This window comes from Syngnathus floridae, chromosome 7 (assembly GCF_059516105.1).
Source record: "Syngnathus floridae isolate MCC-2025c chromosome 7, RoL_Sflo_1.0, whole genome shotgun sequence".
Taxonomy (NCBI): Eukaryota; Metazoa; Chordata; class Actinopteri; order Syngnathiformes; family Syngnathidae; genus Syngnathus; species Syngnathus floridae.
Window position 1 is genome coordinate 13,358,146 of NC_142419.1, and position 18,029 is coordinate 13,376,174.

Here is an 18,029-nt window from a genome sequence, read left to right on the forward strand (position 1 = left end):
CAAAGGTTAGCATAATCAGCCAACGTACCACTTCAGTTCACGATGGCATATTTGCACCTTCTGCCAACGTGACCCACAAATTTATGCAAAAATGACTCAGAATAACATCATCCTTGGATATCGTTGCAAATCTTTCATCGTTCTGTTCTCTAAGTGAAAATGTGACATTTTCCTCCTCGAGAAGGTTGACTAAAGCGTGTACGAAGATGCTCCACATCATCCTTTTCTTACATGTGACATTTTCTCGCATTCCCATTGCAAAATTGGAGCTCACAAAAGTTTGCTTTTGTTGTCTTAGTAACCTGAGAAATAGAAAGAAGTAGAGACTTTGGGGCCATTTATAGTCTGTTCCAGCTGTTTGACTCAATCTCTGAAAATTCCGTTTACAATGTCTATCCATTTTCTGCAATGTTAAAATGCTTTAAGATTTGAGTAGCACTCATTACTTTGAAGCGGTGCTTGTTAGCCTATGACACGTATCGTATTATTCGGTGTAAAGTCAATGAGGTTTATTTTACAACATTTCCACACATAAGGTGCATTATTTTTCTGAAGCATTGAACGTTAAATCATTTATTCTAATGGTACTGTCGAGTTTATTGGAGAAATTTACCGCTATTATGTTAGCGCCGCGTGTTTCGCTCGGTTTTGGTCGCCATTTTGGTTTTGTACATGGTTGCTTAAAGCGTGGAAACGAAAGTGATCCTCAGACAGATGAAAAAAAATATATAGCGTAAATCACGGTACAGTACTGTACAGAGAACATTATTTGTTTGGATTACAAATGGCAGGCAAGCACATATTTATGACATAGTAACAATATTAACAGTCTGCATGCCTTTTTGCCCTTCCGCGTCGCCCATTACATTTTCCATTTCTCAGTTGATTGAGTCTCAGCTACGTATGAGTCTAAACAGGGCAATATCAACTTGACATAAGCGGAGGGGAATTAATTAAATGGGAATCATTTTCACAGTCACAATGAGTGCACGCTGAAGCAGTTTGAATGACAAGGTGCTTCTAGAGTTCATTCAGGGCAAGCTCGATGCTTTTGTTTTTATATATACTACCCAAATTCTTTTAAATATTGACAAGGAGAATCTGCCAGAGCAAATAAACACGTGAAATTGAATTTTGTATCACCTAGATAATATTTTTCATCAAAGCTGAAGTCTGAAGAAGGCAGCGTGGGCGGAGGGAGATGTATTGTTTGCTGAAGAAGATGGAGCGAGGATTGTTTAAGAGGAAAAGGTGAAATGACAAAAACACCAAAGGGCAAAACAACCACAGTGGAGGAAAACAAACCTTTATAATAATTTGAGCTGCTCTTAGATGACAATTCTATTTTTGTGGGGGGGGGATGAAAGAAATAATTAGAAGCACAGGTTGAGCTCAGAGGTCTTGCAAATAAAGCATGGATGGCATGCCAGTGTGTTGACAAAGAAGAATGGAAATTCATTTAGATAACAGCCTCAGCCTAAGGGGGGGGGGGGGGGGACACTTCATAAGAGTATAGGGCTACATTAAAAAGGGTCAAAAACGACAACATTAGCTGAAATGAACAGGAGGATCTCTCAAATTGAATGGTGATAAAAAAAAAAAAACTCCATAGTGTCACAAAATCAGAAGATTGAAGACATCGAGAGAGCTCAAAAGATGAAGTTACAGTTTACTTAATAATAAATAATAATGATAATAATAATGAATATCCCCAAAGTCTCTCAAATGAATTTAAGTGTATTTTTATTATTTATATAGTTCTACAGCATGTAAGTATGACATATTTTCAATGACTGCAGCTGGCAACACTGATCCATCCAAACTACGTAAATCTACCTTATCCACACAACAAAATGATATACAGACTTAAGTTGTTGTTTTTCTTTTCAGCACCTTTCAGACCTTTCAACAGCGGCTTAAAGGATGAGCCTGAGAAAATCTAGTGCAACATTTTTTTTCACAGACGCATCATACTCCAAAGGAAGGACTGAACTCAAAAGGTATCAAGAGGGTGCAGACAGAAGAATAAAAACACATTTTATATTAGTATTTAATTCAGGGATTGTTTTATAAACCACTAATGAAAGCCTTGGTACCACTCCATGTACTCGTGCTGCAGTTTGAGAATCATATCTGACAAGATTTGTATTTGGGGGTTATGTTGGGACACGGTTCTAAAAAACGTTGTTGGGCTGGACTTGTACTGTTACGCACTCACGTCATCAAAAATACATTACAGGAGAGCTTGTGTCTTTTTCGAATCCATTTAATTTTAAATCCATATTATGTTTTATGCCTCTTTAGATTTATAGCTTCATTCCCGCAAAAATATGTAGTTGTTTACCTCATCTGTTTACATTTGTTAGTTTTATATGGGAAAAGTTTTGGCTGCATTTCTCATTTGATACACGTCTGTTTAATCTCACTTCAAAATAAAGTGAGAAAAAGTAAGCAGTGTTGTATCTTTTTTTTTTTATAGAATAACAGAGAATGTCTACGTGGTGGTACATTGTGATTTATAATAGCCTATTTTGTATTTCATGATATTCATATTGCTCAGCTCAACCGTCAAGTCACGATTTGACCGAATATTTGCATTCAGAACACATCTTGAACACACAGTAAAGTTCCCAATTGCATAAAAGCACGCATGCGGCGCCTCGCTTTTCTTTCTGTCGAGATCAAAACAAACGCAACGCAGTCACCGGGAGGCCCGATCTTGTGCTCGGCTAACCTTCAAATGACATTAGGGGTACCATCAACATATGATGAGTCACTGGCAGCCTGATGTGATTTATTCAATCCCGCCGAGTAGCTCGGGCGGTGGGGAACAAATCACTTAGATGGAAGCCACGCAGCACAGACTGAGTGCCAGTGGGACTGAAAATGTGTCTGCCTGCACAAGCGTGTGTCCTTTTATCATTCTTTGTGCCTACCATCCATCAGCTTGGCTACGCCAAGCCTCTGTGTATGTTTGTGCGTGTGTGTGCATGACTCCCGTGTGTATGCTATATTAAGTTGCCACTGAGAGGCTGCATGATGTCGGCTGTTACGCCGCAACAATCCTGTAAAAGGTAACCTTTCCAAGCCTGATGCTATTTTTCACTCTTTTTGTGGCACGGGTTTATTCAAAAATAATAAATCAACACATTTTTACAATTTTTTTCATTGCAAATCAAATCATTATTATTATTATTGCCCTAATTATAAATCTGTGTTCATAATATTAATACTTATATAATTATGCGATATAATGTAAAAGCTTAGTCATATTTATAAATGAAGGGTTGAGTTCATCAACTGGTGTTTTTTTTTTTTTTTTTTTTTGGGAAACGTTAGCCATAAATTATAACATGCGGTAAAACCATATTGCGCAATCTTATATATGTCAAACTTTTATTCATTCATCTTCCAAACCACTCATGAGCATGCTGTCTTAGAGCAGTAGATGGGGTTCGTAGGTTTGTATGATCAAAAACAGCTTTTCAAACCAAAAAGCGGAGAAAATAAGCTTTCGTGAAAAGAAACATATCAGACAGAAGACTAATATTTTTTGCTTTGGTGAGAACTGAAATTATAAAACAGCAACCAAACGCCTACAAAAGGGGCTTTTGAGACTTTCATTTCTGTTATAGCTGTTTGTTGTATATAAATATTTCTATTTTGGAGTACAGCATTTTAATTTCACACAATACAAGCTTGGCATTTTGTGACTTTAGATGCATCTTTTTCTTGACAAACAGACAACAGAATAAACACAGCAGAAACTGAAAACAGAAATGGGCCAAATTTCCGAGCGGGCAAGACTAGAGAAAGGCGAAAAGTTACAGTTGAGCAGCACGAGGACGTTGACGAGCGTCTTGAGATGATTCAAGGGAAACAGATTAGGCAATGGAGCGCTGTGGCAGATCGTTAGTCAGGGGTGTCTCGAGCAAAGATAAATGAAGTGCCAGTGAGCTAAAGCAGACAGAAGAAAGCGGCGCTCGGAGGAAATAAGAGCCAACAAAGCCGAGGAATGAGAGCCAACACGAAATGAAAGCAAAGAACAGGCTCATTGACGCCCTTAAGTGCAAGACATGCAAGGGGAGCAATAACATGACCTAAAATTCACTTTAGATTCTAAAGTGAATTAGCTGCACTTAATACGCATGTATTAACATTCTATTATCTCTTCCAATCCATGCATATTTAATCGAACGTGCCCTTCTTAAGTACGCCGCGCACGTATCATCATCGGTTGTCCTTTTACGGCACGATTCATCATTTACAATCGTGAATTTCATCCTCCTGTATTATAAATACATGATGTTTGAGCGGGATTTTAATCTTCTAGTTGGCAGAAATGTATTTCCTTTGTTTAAGAGAAGTGCTAAATAATTCCCTTGAGCATTTTTGAGGTTGTAAATTAAGACGTTTTTGTCTTGGCAAATCAGCCTTAGATCCCATTATGAAGACACTGGGCTCCCGTATCGTCTTCTGTTGGGGTCAAAGGTCATAGGCTCCAAGTGAAGCAGTGGTGTTATATAGGGAAGCCAGAAATAAAAAAAAATTACAGTGCCAGTAGGTTATTTAACTTGCTCTAACCTTTGTATGTATGTTCGCTCGCTGTAGTGTAGAAAAAGCTTTTAGGAAGAAAGGACCATTTCTCCTATTTTTTTCTGGACTCAATGATTCCATTAGATAATGTAGCAACCAAGAAATGTGAGGTAAATAAAGTACAATCCTACCTCCTACTAGATCTGGCTGACTTTCATAACAAATTTGAAATTATGCTTGGAATATTTTGTCCTTTAAATGAAGACTCTAAATTGTCCATAACAACATTGAAATACATTTTTGTGGCGATAATGCTGCTTGTACTTTTGTGTCTCAGTGAGAATAATGGATAAGCTTTAGAGATGCAACACCATCTCCATTACGTGTTGGACGGCCTGCGAGAAATGATGTGAAGCATTATTTCTCTGTAGGAGTGACGAAAAGAAGCGAATAATTCTCAGGCAGTGAACGAATGCCAAAAGATGGCCGCAACTTAGTTGTAATGAGCTATAAATTAGCCTGGAGTGAATCGTCTCTGTGGAGCTATTATGAACAAAACTAATTTGAACCTTTATACGACAATTAAAGATAAAAGTTTATAAGGATCTTTACAAAGATTTGACCCCACCACAAAGTTTTGCAAAAAGTCAAGATGCAACTGAATGTTTTCTTTTTTTTTTTTGCTTACCAGAGAGGTGAAGATGTACGTGTAGTAGACTGACAGCATTCCCAGCTCTGAAGCCTGCACACAAAAACAAGAGCAGTGAGGGAAGACGTGTGGTAGGAGGGGAAAAAAATACAAAAAGTCAAGGTTTGGAGATTGAACGGAAGCTGTAGAGACAAACTGGAGAGAGTGAAGGATATGAAGGAGTGAGAGGTGAGCCAACTTGCGCTCCACTCGACGGCACGCTGATCAAATCCCATTCTTGATAAGAACAGACATTTATCTGACTGCAGCTCTAGAGGGAGCAATTAAATTTCTGAGGTGAATTAGTATGCTGCTCGACAACTGTCTGACAATTTGATTAAATCAAAGTCACAGCAGAGTGCGACCGTGAAGGAGATGGTGAACTTTTCAGAATTACCGTCATTATCAAAAATAGGTATTGGCACACAGTATGCGATATGACCAGGTCAGTATTTTCCAAAACTAGCAACAATGACCTTGAAAAATCTCCGCTTTGAATATATTTCTATCAAATTTAAAAATACGAAATAGTAAAGGGCATAGTAATTGAAATAAATCAATTCTTATTTATTACTTTAACTGTTTCTTGAAGCAGTTAAAATAAAATGGAGCACTTGGCTGCACAGGTACAGTTAATTGTGTCCCAAAGAGTTTGCTGTCCAAACAAGTACAACAGATCATTCAGAGCGTGACTGTCCCATAAAAACAATTAATCGATTAATTGATTGTCAAGCATTTGGTTGATTGTGTGGAACTGATTGGTGATTAGTGGTGTCATGAAGTAAATGAGGCACAATGGAGCGTAATATTTGGGCTGTAACTAGCGGAGGTGATGTTGAATCAATCCTTGATTAAAAAAACAAAAACAGATTGAGGTTGACGAAAAGTCCTAAAAACTAACAGGCGTGATTGAAAGTTGTCTAAAACCAAGACTAAAGTATAAAATGGCTGATAAAATTGTCAATAACCCATAATATAGCTCTACCACCCCCAAGTAGCGAGCATGAAATATTTATAACATTCAAATTCTCCCATTCCAATATTTTTTTTAATTACATTTCATATTTAATTTACTTCACTGTTGTCATGTAAATTCACTCCTATTCCTAGTTTGGAAGCAGCAGAAGTCTTGAATATTCATCTCGAGTATTTAATAGCAACATGAATAATAAAAGAAAAAGTTCATTAAACTGAATTAAGAAAGACTCCTTTAGGTGTTTAACGCATCGTTGCATAGAAGTTATTAAAATCCTGCCAACTTCAAGAAAACAATGCTAAAGGAAAGTCTTTCCAAGCCAGCTGACTCGTGAGCTGACTATCTTTACTTCTCGAGGACTTTGCGGCTGTCCCCTGACTGAATGAGATTACATTCAACACGCTAGCACAACGGACCTAAATCGCTCCGAATGCTAAAAGCTCAGAGGCGATTGCTAGATCGACCTTTGTCCAAAGAGGCTCAATTTGAGGATGTACACAAGACATGTCGGGATCCCTTTGGACAAGATGGGGTGCTCTTATCATCTGAGCCTGGCAAAGGCGTCGGTGGGAAGCTTTGATATGATTTGCTCTCCACTTGAGAGTTGGGATTGCCAGCTTTTCCACACCCTTGTCTCTTGACATTCACAAAGGCAGACAGCTTGACACAAAGGGAGAAAGAAGTTGGATGGATGGATAACAAGAACGCATGGAGAACTACAGTAATAATATCTTGTCCGGGAAGAACAGAAGAAAAGATATGCCAACGTTACGACAAAGTGTTTAGGCATTCAGCTAATGGGTGTGGCAGGAGTGTATGCTAGCTAGTATGCTAGCTAGTTCTAAACGAGGCCCGGCATCCACGGCAATCACAGTCTGTCACGTTTGATCCAACCACCAATTATAACCTGTCACCTTTGGGATCCATCCAGTTTCGTCCATAGTGGCCTTGAATTGTGATTTCCATGGTCGCCAGGATCGTTTTCTTCTCTACAAACTTGTCACTTTATTTGTAGGTATAAGTTTGTGGGGTAATTTCATATCAAGCCAAATTCCTTTTCATTTCCTGTTGTTTGCTCCAATCTTCCAGTCATCCCTTTAAATGTCATGGTCATAGATCTATCAATACTTGGAGTGTCTCTGAAGTCATAACGTTGGAAAGAAGGAGGAGAGAAAGGGTTACAAAGGCGACGAGAAGCAAGACATCCCACTGTGGACTCCCACTGCTCTTTGGCCCGTGGTTGTCAGGGTTGCTATGGTGACCAGATGACCGCTGATGGCAGTCGGAATGCTTGATTGAGGAGAAGACTACAGCGGAAAAGCGCAAATGAGAACAGAACGAATCGCTGCCTCGCTCGACTCCATTATGCATCCACTTGACGTCACCTTCAATCTGGCCATCTATCCATCCATTGTCTTGCAGAAATAATGAGGTGTGTATTAATTACAGCAGGGCCATATGCTGCTGCCAAACATCCTCACTTCCCCAGATTCTACTATCGATGCCATCGAGCCCCTCGCAGACATTAGTCTCCAATCAGATGAAGCGTCATTATTTCAAGTGTCCAAAGTGTTAATAATGGACTGAAAGGTTAATTATCAGCATGTGCCGGAGAGGACAAAGCACATAAGGATCATATTGTTATGTTGGAGACAGTGTCACACTTACTAATGGCACCATAAAAATGTTCTTCCCTAACACAATGGGCTATTTGGATTTGCATAATAGCTCCACTTATGAAGTATTCTGATGTTTTTAGAACAGAATGAGATTCACAAAGTTGTTTGGACTTGATGGACAGAGGGATTTACAGGTTGGGTGGGAGACTATGACCCAGAAGTGTGATATAATTAATTTGTTCCAAATCAGGTACATTCCATATGGTTAAAATTAAACTGTGTGCTATGAATCAATAAAGAAATAGTGTGTTATAAATAAAGAACTAAAGTGGCTGTGATGACTATTTTTCACAAATAAAATTAGCACAAATCTCAGCATGGTTGTTTATTGTGTCTATGCAGTATGCTTGAAATATTGTAAGCAGGAAAATCTGGTGATTAATTGTAAAGGGAAATTAATATTTACTCTCAAAGTGGGTCTGCTTTTAAGCATCTGGGTGGACCATACTTACGGAGAACTACCCATAGTCATGGTGGTTTAAGGACAACGTATGGTCCTCAGATTAGAAATGGAATATGAATCCGAAATTAAACACTGACTAGTCGACATTGTCATTGACACAAATTAAAATTTCACAAAAGTCATTCTAATTTTGGTGGGCAAACATCCTCAAAGCATATCAATGCAGAAGTAGAGCGACATTTTTCTGTGTCAAGAAAAAAGGAAAGATGTACACAGTATGCCTTGTGCAATTTGCTGCTACAAAATACCTCAGCAGCACAGCTGACATCAGTACTCACCTTTTCCGCCCCACTGGATTTGATTTTGTGCCTCCTGCATTAAAATCAGTGAGCAAAATATCGCATTTTTTTTCCAGGCATAGTATCTTCAGTGTATTGAGATCCCACATATAATTTTATTTGTGGTAAACAGTCGCATTGAAATGGTAAAACATGCTGTCATCAATATTTTTTTGTATGTCGCAGCATCTTTTTTAGTATTATTCTTTATGACATTGCTTTATTTCCTCTGCCTTTATTTCGGACTGTTTCTCTGACTGTAGACTGATGATGCTGTGTTTTTTAAAGATGTGCCCTCAGCCCAAAGTGCAACAATTTATCTTGCTTGTGATTCAAGACAGCAAATGGATTATGGCGGTAAAAAAACATTTTACTCCTCCTGTATTTTTTCTCTCTCTCTCTCTCTCCTTTGTGCCCTGTGGGAAATACAATATATATCTCCACAAATCAAAATTGAAGTGCAACCAATTTTTTTTTTTTTTAAATTCTCTACATATTGAATTACTTTTATCCTTGAACATTTCTTGCCTTGAGCATTTCTCAGTCCTGGGGGAGTCTTGTTACATTTCTATCGTGTGTGCACACAACACTGACCCGTTCCAGAACGATGTGGGACATGGTGGCGTTGGCGTCGACGATGATGGTGGCGGTCTTGTCGTCTCGTATCTCCTTCAGGAGCGGGGTCGGGTCCTGGCTGTCGTCGAGCATACGCACTGACAAGGTCTCCTTGGAGATGAGGAACTGCCTGAGGAGTTGCTCCAGGTTCAATAAGCCTGAGAAGCACAGATAGACACACAGTGGATTACTTATAACGAAGTGAAGATTCTAAATTCGACTTGATTTGTCTTCACACTAATAACATTTCACAAACGTAGATGTAGAAATTATTAATGATGACTATACCAATCACTGATTTGATGTCCATGAAACAATTTTCCTATGCAGAAAAAAAGATAGCTAGCACTCTGTTGTGACTTCTGTCTAGCACACAAAAGCCTTTGAGCAAATGGCCTTCTGCTCATTGGCTGTGCTAACACTGTTTTGATTCCAGTAAGGTAAGAGGGATTTGCACTAATTAAAACGTAGCCAACTTAATCAAAAGGCTCCTGGCAGAAGTTAACGAGTCACTTGGCATCCATATATTTAGCAGAGACCCTGAGAGGTTATTTGGCTAATTTCCAATATAGAAAAGAAAGAAAACTCAACTGGGATTATTAGAGAGCATAGACCTCAGCAAATTAGCATGAAAGTCGCCTTGGCATCTTGTCAGAGCTCATCTGCAGAGGTTAATATCTTATATTACCGTAATTAAAAAAAAGAAGCCGGTCTTTTGTTGTTTATTACTCGAGGAGGAGATGGCGAACGGAGCAAGTGCAGTCAGTACAGTCTAAGGTCAAAGGGCAGCTTCTGCCACACTTACTCCCAACTTCATGATAAGCATCTGATTGTTGACAGCGACTATAAAAGCAACCTTCGATAATGAGTCACATGCTGCTTCACCTAATCTTGACAAAACCTGATTGTCATAAATATCAATGCCAATTTTTTTATGAAATATTTTACATTCCATTACTATGCAATAGCTCCTCATTTTAAAAGAAATTTCCATTCTTTTGTTCTAATATTCATGTCATAAGAAGCTGTTTGTTATTTAATAAATGCAGAAAAGAAATCACGCTTGTCAGCAGCACGGCCGGTCAAGCACATGATCTCCCCGTCGTGCCTAACAGCGCCAGTAACGATGTCTTCCTGTCTGCATGGCGCTATAATATTAAAAGTGTTTGTTTTGCTGTATGTGGACGCCCATGACATGAGACCCCCAGTTCCCCTCCACCCCCCCGCCTTGAACCTGTCATTGCAGCTCCCTCTGTGCTACAACACAGAGCGTCTTTGATGAGCTTGAAATAGCTTCCACTAAATCACCCTCCTTGTCTGCCTGCCTGGCATCCAAGCCTGTGCTGCAGCTCACATCAAGTACAATTTCACGTCGATTTTATGACATCAGACGGTGAACTGTGTCTGACGTGGCTGCGTACAAATATAGTGACACCCAAGGAAGTTCATGCTCTCATCAGGGTTCTGACTGCGTCACAATCAAAGAGGAGTTTTTCCACACTCGGGTGATATAATCGTTCACTGTTTGCTTTGGGGAACCAGTTTGCTTCGCCTGAATAAAATAAAAATATACAGCTGAATAAAAAAAATCAGGTTTGACCTTGACTGATGTGTGTTGTCAGACACATTTTGGCTTTACTGAGAAATGCAGTAACAATAAGCCTTTTTTTTTCCCTAATATACTTTTTGAGTTCTGCTTTGATGCCAAGATTACGAGCAAGCCCAAATCGAAAGAGCAAATGCAGCCACAACAGGCTGCAGAGAATAAAAATCCACAGCGTGTGCAGGTGAATAATATATTACACCTTTGTGATGAGTCATCATTTAGCCGTGGGCATCGTAAGACCTACTTTTATGACTTTGCTACTAATATGAACTTTAAAATGTACAGTAGAGGAGATGTGTCAAAAAACGTGAGGTGCCAGCGTAATCGCCGCCCCATTAACCCAAAATATAACCACAGAGGGGAACCATATTTCATCGGTGACTTCCCGTCAGGTGCAGTCGCCTGACAATACCGCAGTGTGCTAGCCGTTAGCACGTTAGCCTCACAGAGCTGAGGACACTAACTTCCTCTCGCACTCCAAATACGAGTTCTTTTTGGGGTCGAGGGACCTCATAAAGGGGAGATTTTATTTTCCAAGGACCCCCTCAGAATCTAAATGCCGATTAAACATACTGCAACTACTCTTAAATGCCATCTGAATTATTTAGTTTTGAATGTTTCAAGCTAAATATTCATGAAGTGTTTAATAAAATGAAACTTAACACAATTAAATATTTATTCCATCATCACTAGTCGCAAGAAATACTCGCGCGTGGTGGGAAGTCGGATTTATGAGACAAGCTTTTAATTTGCCAAAAGTTAATGTGGAAGGATTAGACGCTGACACAAAGTAACAATGACAGCAACTAAAAAGAGTGTCATAACTTTAAAATCAAAGATTTTTTTTGTCGAAAACGTAGGGCTCGTAAACACACCGATCGAGATTATTCAAGTGAAATTGTTACCCGTATTCGGGTTCTACTGAAGGCCACTAGGTTGATAAATGGCCAAGTACACAACATTTTTTTTCTCATTATGTTTTTATACTCACGTGTCGTTCACGGATGAGTCTCCATTGTGCAATGTACATTCTGGAAATCATTTATTTGATTGAGGAGTCTTTTGAAACTAATTATTGTTTTATTGGTTAGGGCAGTGCTTCGATGCAAATCACACGCTAAAGAACATGTCAGACACAATAGATTTACATAATGATTGTTTTTGTTGCATTTCTGTTGAGCACAATGTGAGAACTGCAATATTAACGTGTGCATTATTTTTCAAGCAAATGATTCGAATGATGAAAAACAATCACGTAGAGACAAATTCATTACTCTGTCATTTAGTTTGACTGCAGTGCAAGGGCCTGGGGATTTAAATGTGGGTCCACCTTATACTGACATCTAAGATGATAAATAGTCAATGTCTTGTTATACTCTTATCCACCAAATTGCCTCCCCAGCACTCACTAAGATTTATGCACCACTTCACTTCCAGAGTCATTATATAGGAGTCACTCCACCGACTGCTAAAGAAAGAAAAAAAAAAAGTTCACCTTGAGGAAAAATGTGATTCTTGCATTAATGCAAGGGGCGGGTGGGCGTCGCTTGGGACTGTTGAACAGAGACAACAAACACTTTCTATTTGAACCAAATGGAAAACAAGAAATGACCCCCAAGAGTAACCCAAGATATCTGTTGAATAAAAACAGAAGTAATATAAACTGAACAAACTCACGAGGAACACCCAAACTTAATCACCTTTACATCCGTCCACAAATTAAATAGCTGACAAAACGAAATCATTTTTTTTCCAGCGTGTTCAGCAAACTGACGGAATGTGAACATGGAGCACCTTTCACCACCATGGCAAGTTAATCATATCATCAGTCACACTCATGTATACCAAACCCTTCAATTAAACTCTGCAAATCAACCTTACACCTTTCTCTAGATTTCTTTAATCATCAAGGTGTCTCGCTGACCAACCTTAATCGTAGGTTACAAATGTGGAATTCATGTCAAGTGTCAGTCCATTAACAATCGCAGGAAGTTAAAGCTAAACACTACCTTTAGGATTTCAACAACAGAAGAATTTTCATTGTGCTACTGAAGTCAAGTTCACATTTGCATTACAGAATATATGGACGGCAAGTAAGTACGTCTACAAATACTCTCATGGGTGTTTTATAAGATCAAATAAAAGAGCCCACTAGCTCCTGAAACCGGTTCCTTAATGAAATAAGAATGTCTTCTTAAATGTGCTGTTTGAGCTTACGTAGTTGCAGCTACCTCCCATCACCTCATTTATGAAAGTGCACTTTGGTGTCCCTTCAAATGGCCGCTACAAGTATTGGTGCAAATAAGTAAAGTGATTTCTGTGTGTGTGTTTGTGTGTGTCCATGTATTTGTGTGTTTCTTTTATGCACCCACACTGACAAATGAGAAAACTAGCAGGTTCACGAGTGCCAGATCAGAAAGGTATACTATGTTGGCATAATTAGCATTAAATAAGATAGAATAATTAGCATTATGAATGATAGCATAATTAGCATTATGTATAATGGCTTTATTCCTACACAGGGCAAAAGAGTGGCCACTGGTGGCTTCACTTCTCATGATGACGACGAAGCTGCATTCATATACAAGTCCCTCCAATTATTTTTGGGAAGCCAACAGGACCCATAAAAAATTGCTTGGTTTAAATACAAAATATTTGATTGTATTCTAAAATTTAATACATGCTTAAAAAGGCCATTCCTAGAGCAAAAAATCATTTTCCCTTCTTGAGTAGCATTTGACATGCCATAAATGGGTTTCATCCATTATAGCAATTATCGCACAGTTGTCGTATAGGGAAAATGTTAAAACATTGCATCATGAGGATTGTCGCTCGACTAACGTCTGTGTTGGCGTGCGATCTACCTTTGGGCACAATTACACCTCCACTCCTGTGCATCCTCAGCCATCGTTGGAAAATGTGCATGAATTGGTCACACTCTATTAGGCTGGCGGTAGTGCGGATGATTAATGAGGCCAGAACATGTGGACGAGTCATTGACAGCACGGTGCCAAGCCGATGTCGGATTGCAATAGTCGATGGGGAAGGGGGGGCGGGGCTCGGGGAGCTGGGACCAAACGATTCCGGAGGACCTTGCGCGTGAAACGAGGCATGCTGCCACTCAGTTCAAATGAATGAAAAAGGTCAGAGGAAAGCATGCAATCAATACGCCCCCATCTTCTGGGCAATCTCCTACTTGATGCCAGCGTATGAAACCGGAGGTTGTCTGTCTGCTTTCCTCAGCTCCATCATTACATTTTGCTTATGTTTTGCAGCTCAACAGCATCATCAACAAACCACTCTCCTATTTCATCTTTTCCCCATTTCCGTTTCAGACCCCTCACAGCATGCCAACACACAATCACAGGGAGGAAATAATGCTTAAAATGAGTTTCTTTTGCCCCAACACTCCAAAGTTGATGTCCTAAGGCCACCTTAGAGGCCGGCATCATTTTTGGCCAACACTGTAAGATGTAATAATAGACTCACAAAAATAGGACGTAACCGCTGAAACAGAAACCTCAATATATTTTACGTACCGTATTTTCCAGACTATAAGGCTCACCTAAAATCCCCAAGATTTCTCAAAAGCCGACAGTGCGCCTTATAGTCCGGTGCGCCTTATATATGGACCAAATTCCGGCCCGCGGGCCAAATGTGTTGTGTGATATTAACATTATTGATATATTGTTAGTGTTTTCACCATTTCAAGTTATTATATTGTGATTGCATTAATGGTGCGCCTTATAGTCAGGTGCGCCTTATATATGGACAAAGTTTTAAAATGGGCCATTCATTGAAGGTGCGCCTATAGTCCGGTGCGCCTTATAGTCCAGAAAATACGGTACATTTAGCGCCTTGTGACCTTAAAAAGGTGTGGCCTTTCAAAAAATGTTTTGTTCATGCATAGATGTCCCTGACGTACTTTGAGTGACAGTTAAAACACTTAAGTGGAAATTAATGGCGGGTAGTAGTCAAAGTGGACGCAAAAGTCGACATGTTTCAACTCCCTCTGTGTGCCGTTCGATATGAATGCATTTCTCTTTCTGAAAGTGTGAAGCTGACTGTGGAAGCAAAGAAAAAATGTTAGCCGGTGCCACTCAGGGTCACCATGCCTTTGTCTGGGGAGTTGTAATTACTGCTCGCTGGACTACAAGAGGGTGGGAACAGGCCATGATTTAATCTTCCTTTCTATTTGCCAAAATAAATTTGCCCCAAGGGGATCTAAGAGGCTTTTTTGAGGTCATTCAGTTTAGTATCTTTGGAATCTAACGAGTGCCTTTGACAAGGAGTCGGTGAAATCAATGCCGACTTCACCTACAAAATTTCCTCCTCCCACCAACTCGTTGTTTTTCTTTCATCTGTCAAAGCTTGATCCTTATCAGGTGGCGTTAAGGGACTACCCTAGGACAAGGTATATTTAATGTGGATTTCTAGATGATGATTATGGAGTGCAGACTGTTTATTTTGGGATGTTGGCATCGAGCACGCTCTGCGGATTGCAGCAGCTGCTTCAGACAGTGTGTCAGAGGGTGAGATTTTGATAAAGTGCCGCATCTGCTGCTGGAACGCAGTTGTCGTGCATCTGGGGTAGCACGGTGTGTCAACACATCTTAAAAGAAAACACATGAAACACTGTTTGCACTATGTCGGCAGGTGTAGGGATGGAAGCTCGGTGAACATGCCCCCCCCCCCAGTGATGATTCCATATTCTGTACTCACAGTCGGCCTGTGCACAGATGAGGCAGGAGGTGGTGCTGTTAAAGAAGGTCAGAAGACTCGCCACAGCTAGACTGACATCCATGTTGGTTGGCCTCAGGTCGAGAGTGGTGAAACGAGGGAATTGGACCTTCAGAATGTCTTCCGGAGCCACCTTCACATAAGGAACCTGTACCGGGACAAGGAAGTCAGCATTACAATTTACGTCGAATTATTGCCAGAGGTGTTAAATGAAACCGTCCCACATTTTGGAAATCTGTGAATAATAAAAAAATAAATGAATCTAATCTAAGTGATCATTTCTGGCACCACCTGACAGTTGTCTGAGAAGTAGCACCCGCAACCTTTATTTCCACCAGCTTAAAATCAGCTGACTATTTTACTTTTGACAGCAGTTTCCACAGATGCCTGAGGAGCACACGACCCTCAACCTGAATTTGAAAGCAGTCAAAGCACATCTGACATTTCCCAGACAGATGTCTGAGGAACCACTCTTCAACCTGAATTTGAACCATGGCTAGAAATTCAATTCCTGTCAAGGGGGTGGGGTCAGAGAAGTCACATGCTCAGTATTTTATTTCTGACACTATCTGATCGTGGTCTGAGGAGAAGTACCCTTAACCTTTATTCACATTACTGTCGACTATCTCACTATCAAACATCTGACACTGCTAGTGTGGGATGTTTGATAATACCCTCAACTCTTGGTTAAAAATAGAATAGCTTCAAATCACTATTCCAATTCAAAAGAAAATTCTGAGCTCAACCTGCAACCCAAATTTGACCTTGAGTCAAATCACAACTCAAGCAGACATCTCATTTTTGGCACACTTTGACATGACACGTCCACCAACAAAAATATACAAAATTGTAAAGATGTAAAAATGAGGATGTGAATATTTTCCATTAGAGAATCAAAGACAGCCCAAGCCTCTAAGCAGCTGCACATGCATACTCACCACACATTTTTCACGAGTGACGAAGATACTAAACTGTCTTTATGGATCACAGAAATTGTTTTCATGCCACCCACAAGAACAAGCTCTTGTTCCACAGCATTCATTTGAACGCCTCCGCAGCCAATGTTTTCAAACATCTTTTAACAAGACTCCACGGATCACTAGATCTACATTCCAGGTGACGTGACAGTGACAAAACATATAAAACATCTCATAAATCTACTCGCTGATCATGTTGTACAGCTATAACAAGGAACCTCTAGGGAAAATTAACGTTAATTGATCTGCTTGGACGAGAGTGAAATATTAGTGTAACTCTTACTGGCATCATTCATTATCAAAATTAGTTGTATCTTTCTGATTAGGGATGTTGATCGGCACATTTTGTGCATGCTAATTGCGTCTACAACCCAGGTTGAAATCTCGGCTTAGTATTATTCAGAGAAAAGGATTTCATTAATGAGTAGAAAAGGCATACAGTGTTTCTTGTGTCAACAAAAATTAGACGCAGAGGGTAAGAAAAGAAAAGTCAGCCAAGCCCTTGTTGAGAATCAATAAATACACTTCTGTCCACTTCAGTGGGGCATGCAATCTTGATTGATTACCCTTGTTCTCACAGTGTTGATTTGCTGTAGCGTTAGAAATATATGTATTCCCACATGGCGTGTAATTAAATCCAAACAACTCTAATTCCACTAAAAAGTGTTTTAGACACAGGCGAGTTTCTACTGCAAGTGAGCAGATATGTGGAGCAGAACATTTGACGTTAAATGCCTCACAGTAGTAATGGGCAAATGAAGCTTCACGAACCAGTTGCAGTCTTTGATCAAGCTATTTAAAACTGGTCTGAAAGCACACTGATTAGCTGTTCCTTCAAGCCCTTTAAACCAACCCCGCCATCTAGAGGAGTCAAAATATACAACTGGTTCATAAAGCCGATTTGAAGCTTCATTTGCCCATCACAACCTCTCAGGTCACATGACCTGGAATTGTGAAATGTGCTCATAAACCATGTCATCAGATTGTTAAACTCCAAAGCCAATGACCTTTTTATAATGGGAACTACTCTATGTGACCTCTTGCTAACATGGCATCACAACTCAAAGCCAGCTTGCATCCATTTCCCCTGAATGAAATTAGTGCCAGAAGATGTGACCAGATATTCACAACCAAGGTTGTCTATGAGGCCGGAGTGGGAAATGGGGTGAGAGTGAGTAGCAGGTGTTGGGTCAGTCAGCTGGCCAACCATCAGGGCGGAGCCCAGTGGGGCTTGAAGGGGATACTGGAGGACATGCCGAGTTGGAGAAGAGCAACGGGGAAGGGAGCCTCTTCATCAAGGCAGATTGCCTGTCTGAGCTCTTCTCAGCGGCCATGCATTGGCCTCGTCCTCGTCCCCATATTCCCTTGATTGGTTTTCAATCCTTGCCCATTGTTGTGTAATGGAGTCCCTTGGTATCTGGATAGATAGAGGGACAGTGAGCGGTGACAGCCCCCTGATGGAACATTCAAA

The 18,029-nt window shown here is 40.0% G+C and overlaps 1 protein-coding gene across 5 annotated transcripts in view; it reads right to left on the bottom strand.

Annotated features, from left to right (window-relative positions):
• Positions 1 to 18,029, bottom strand: part of grik4 (glutamate receptor, ionotropic, kainate 4) — a 167,745-nt gene that overhangs the window by 47,926 nt on the left and 101,790 nt on the right. For 4 of the 5 annotated variants that reach the window (XR_015859428.1, XM_088380769.1, XM_088380771.1 and 1 more), the window contains 3 exons: positions 15,564 to 15,729; positions 9,215 to 9,393; positions 5,225 to 5,278 (listed from right to left, as the gene is read on the bottom strand). Coding sequence is in view for 4 of the 5 variants with exons in the window: in XM_088380769.1 (XP_088236895.1) it covers positions 5,225 to 5,278; positions 9,215 to 9,393; positions 15,564 to 15,729 (399 nt within the window). In the remaining variant the exon portion in view is untranslated. The remainder of the gene's footprint in view (positions 1 to 5,224; positions 5,279 to 9,214; positions 9,394 to 15,563; positions 15,730 to 18,029) is intronic. The other variant, XM_088380772.1, reaches the window with a different exon arrangement.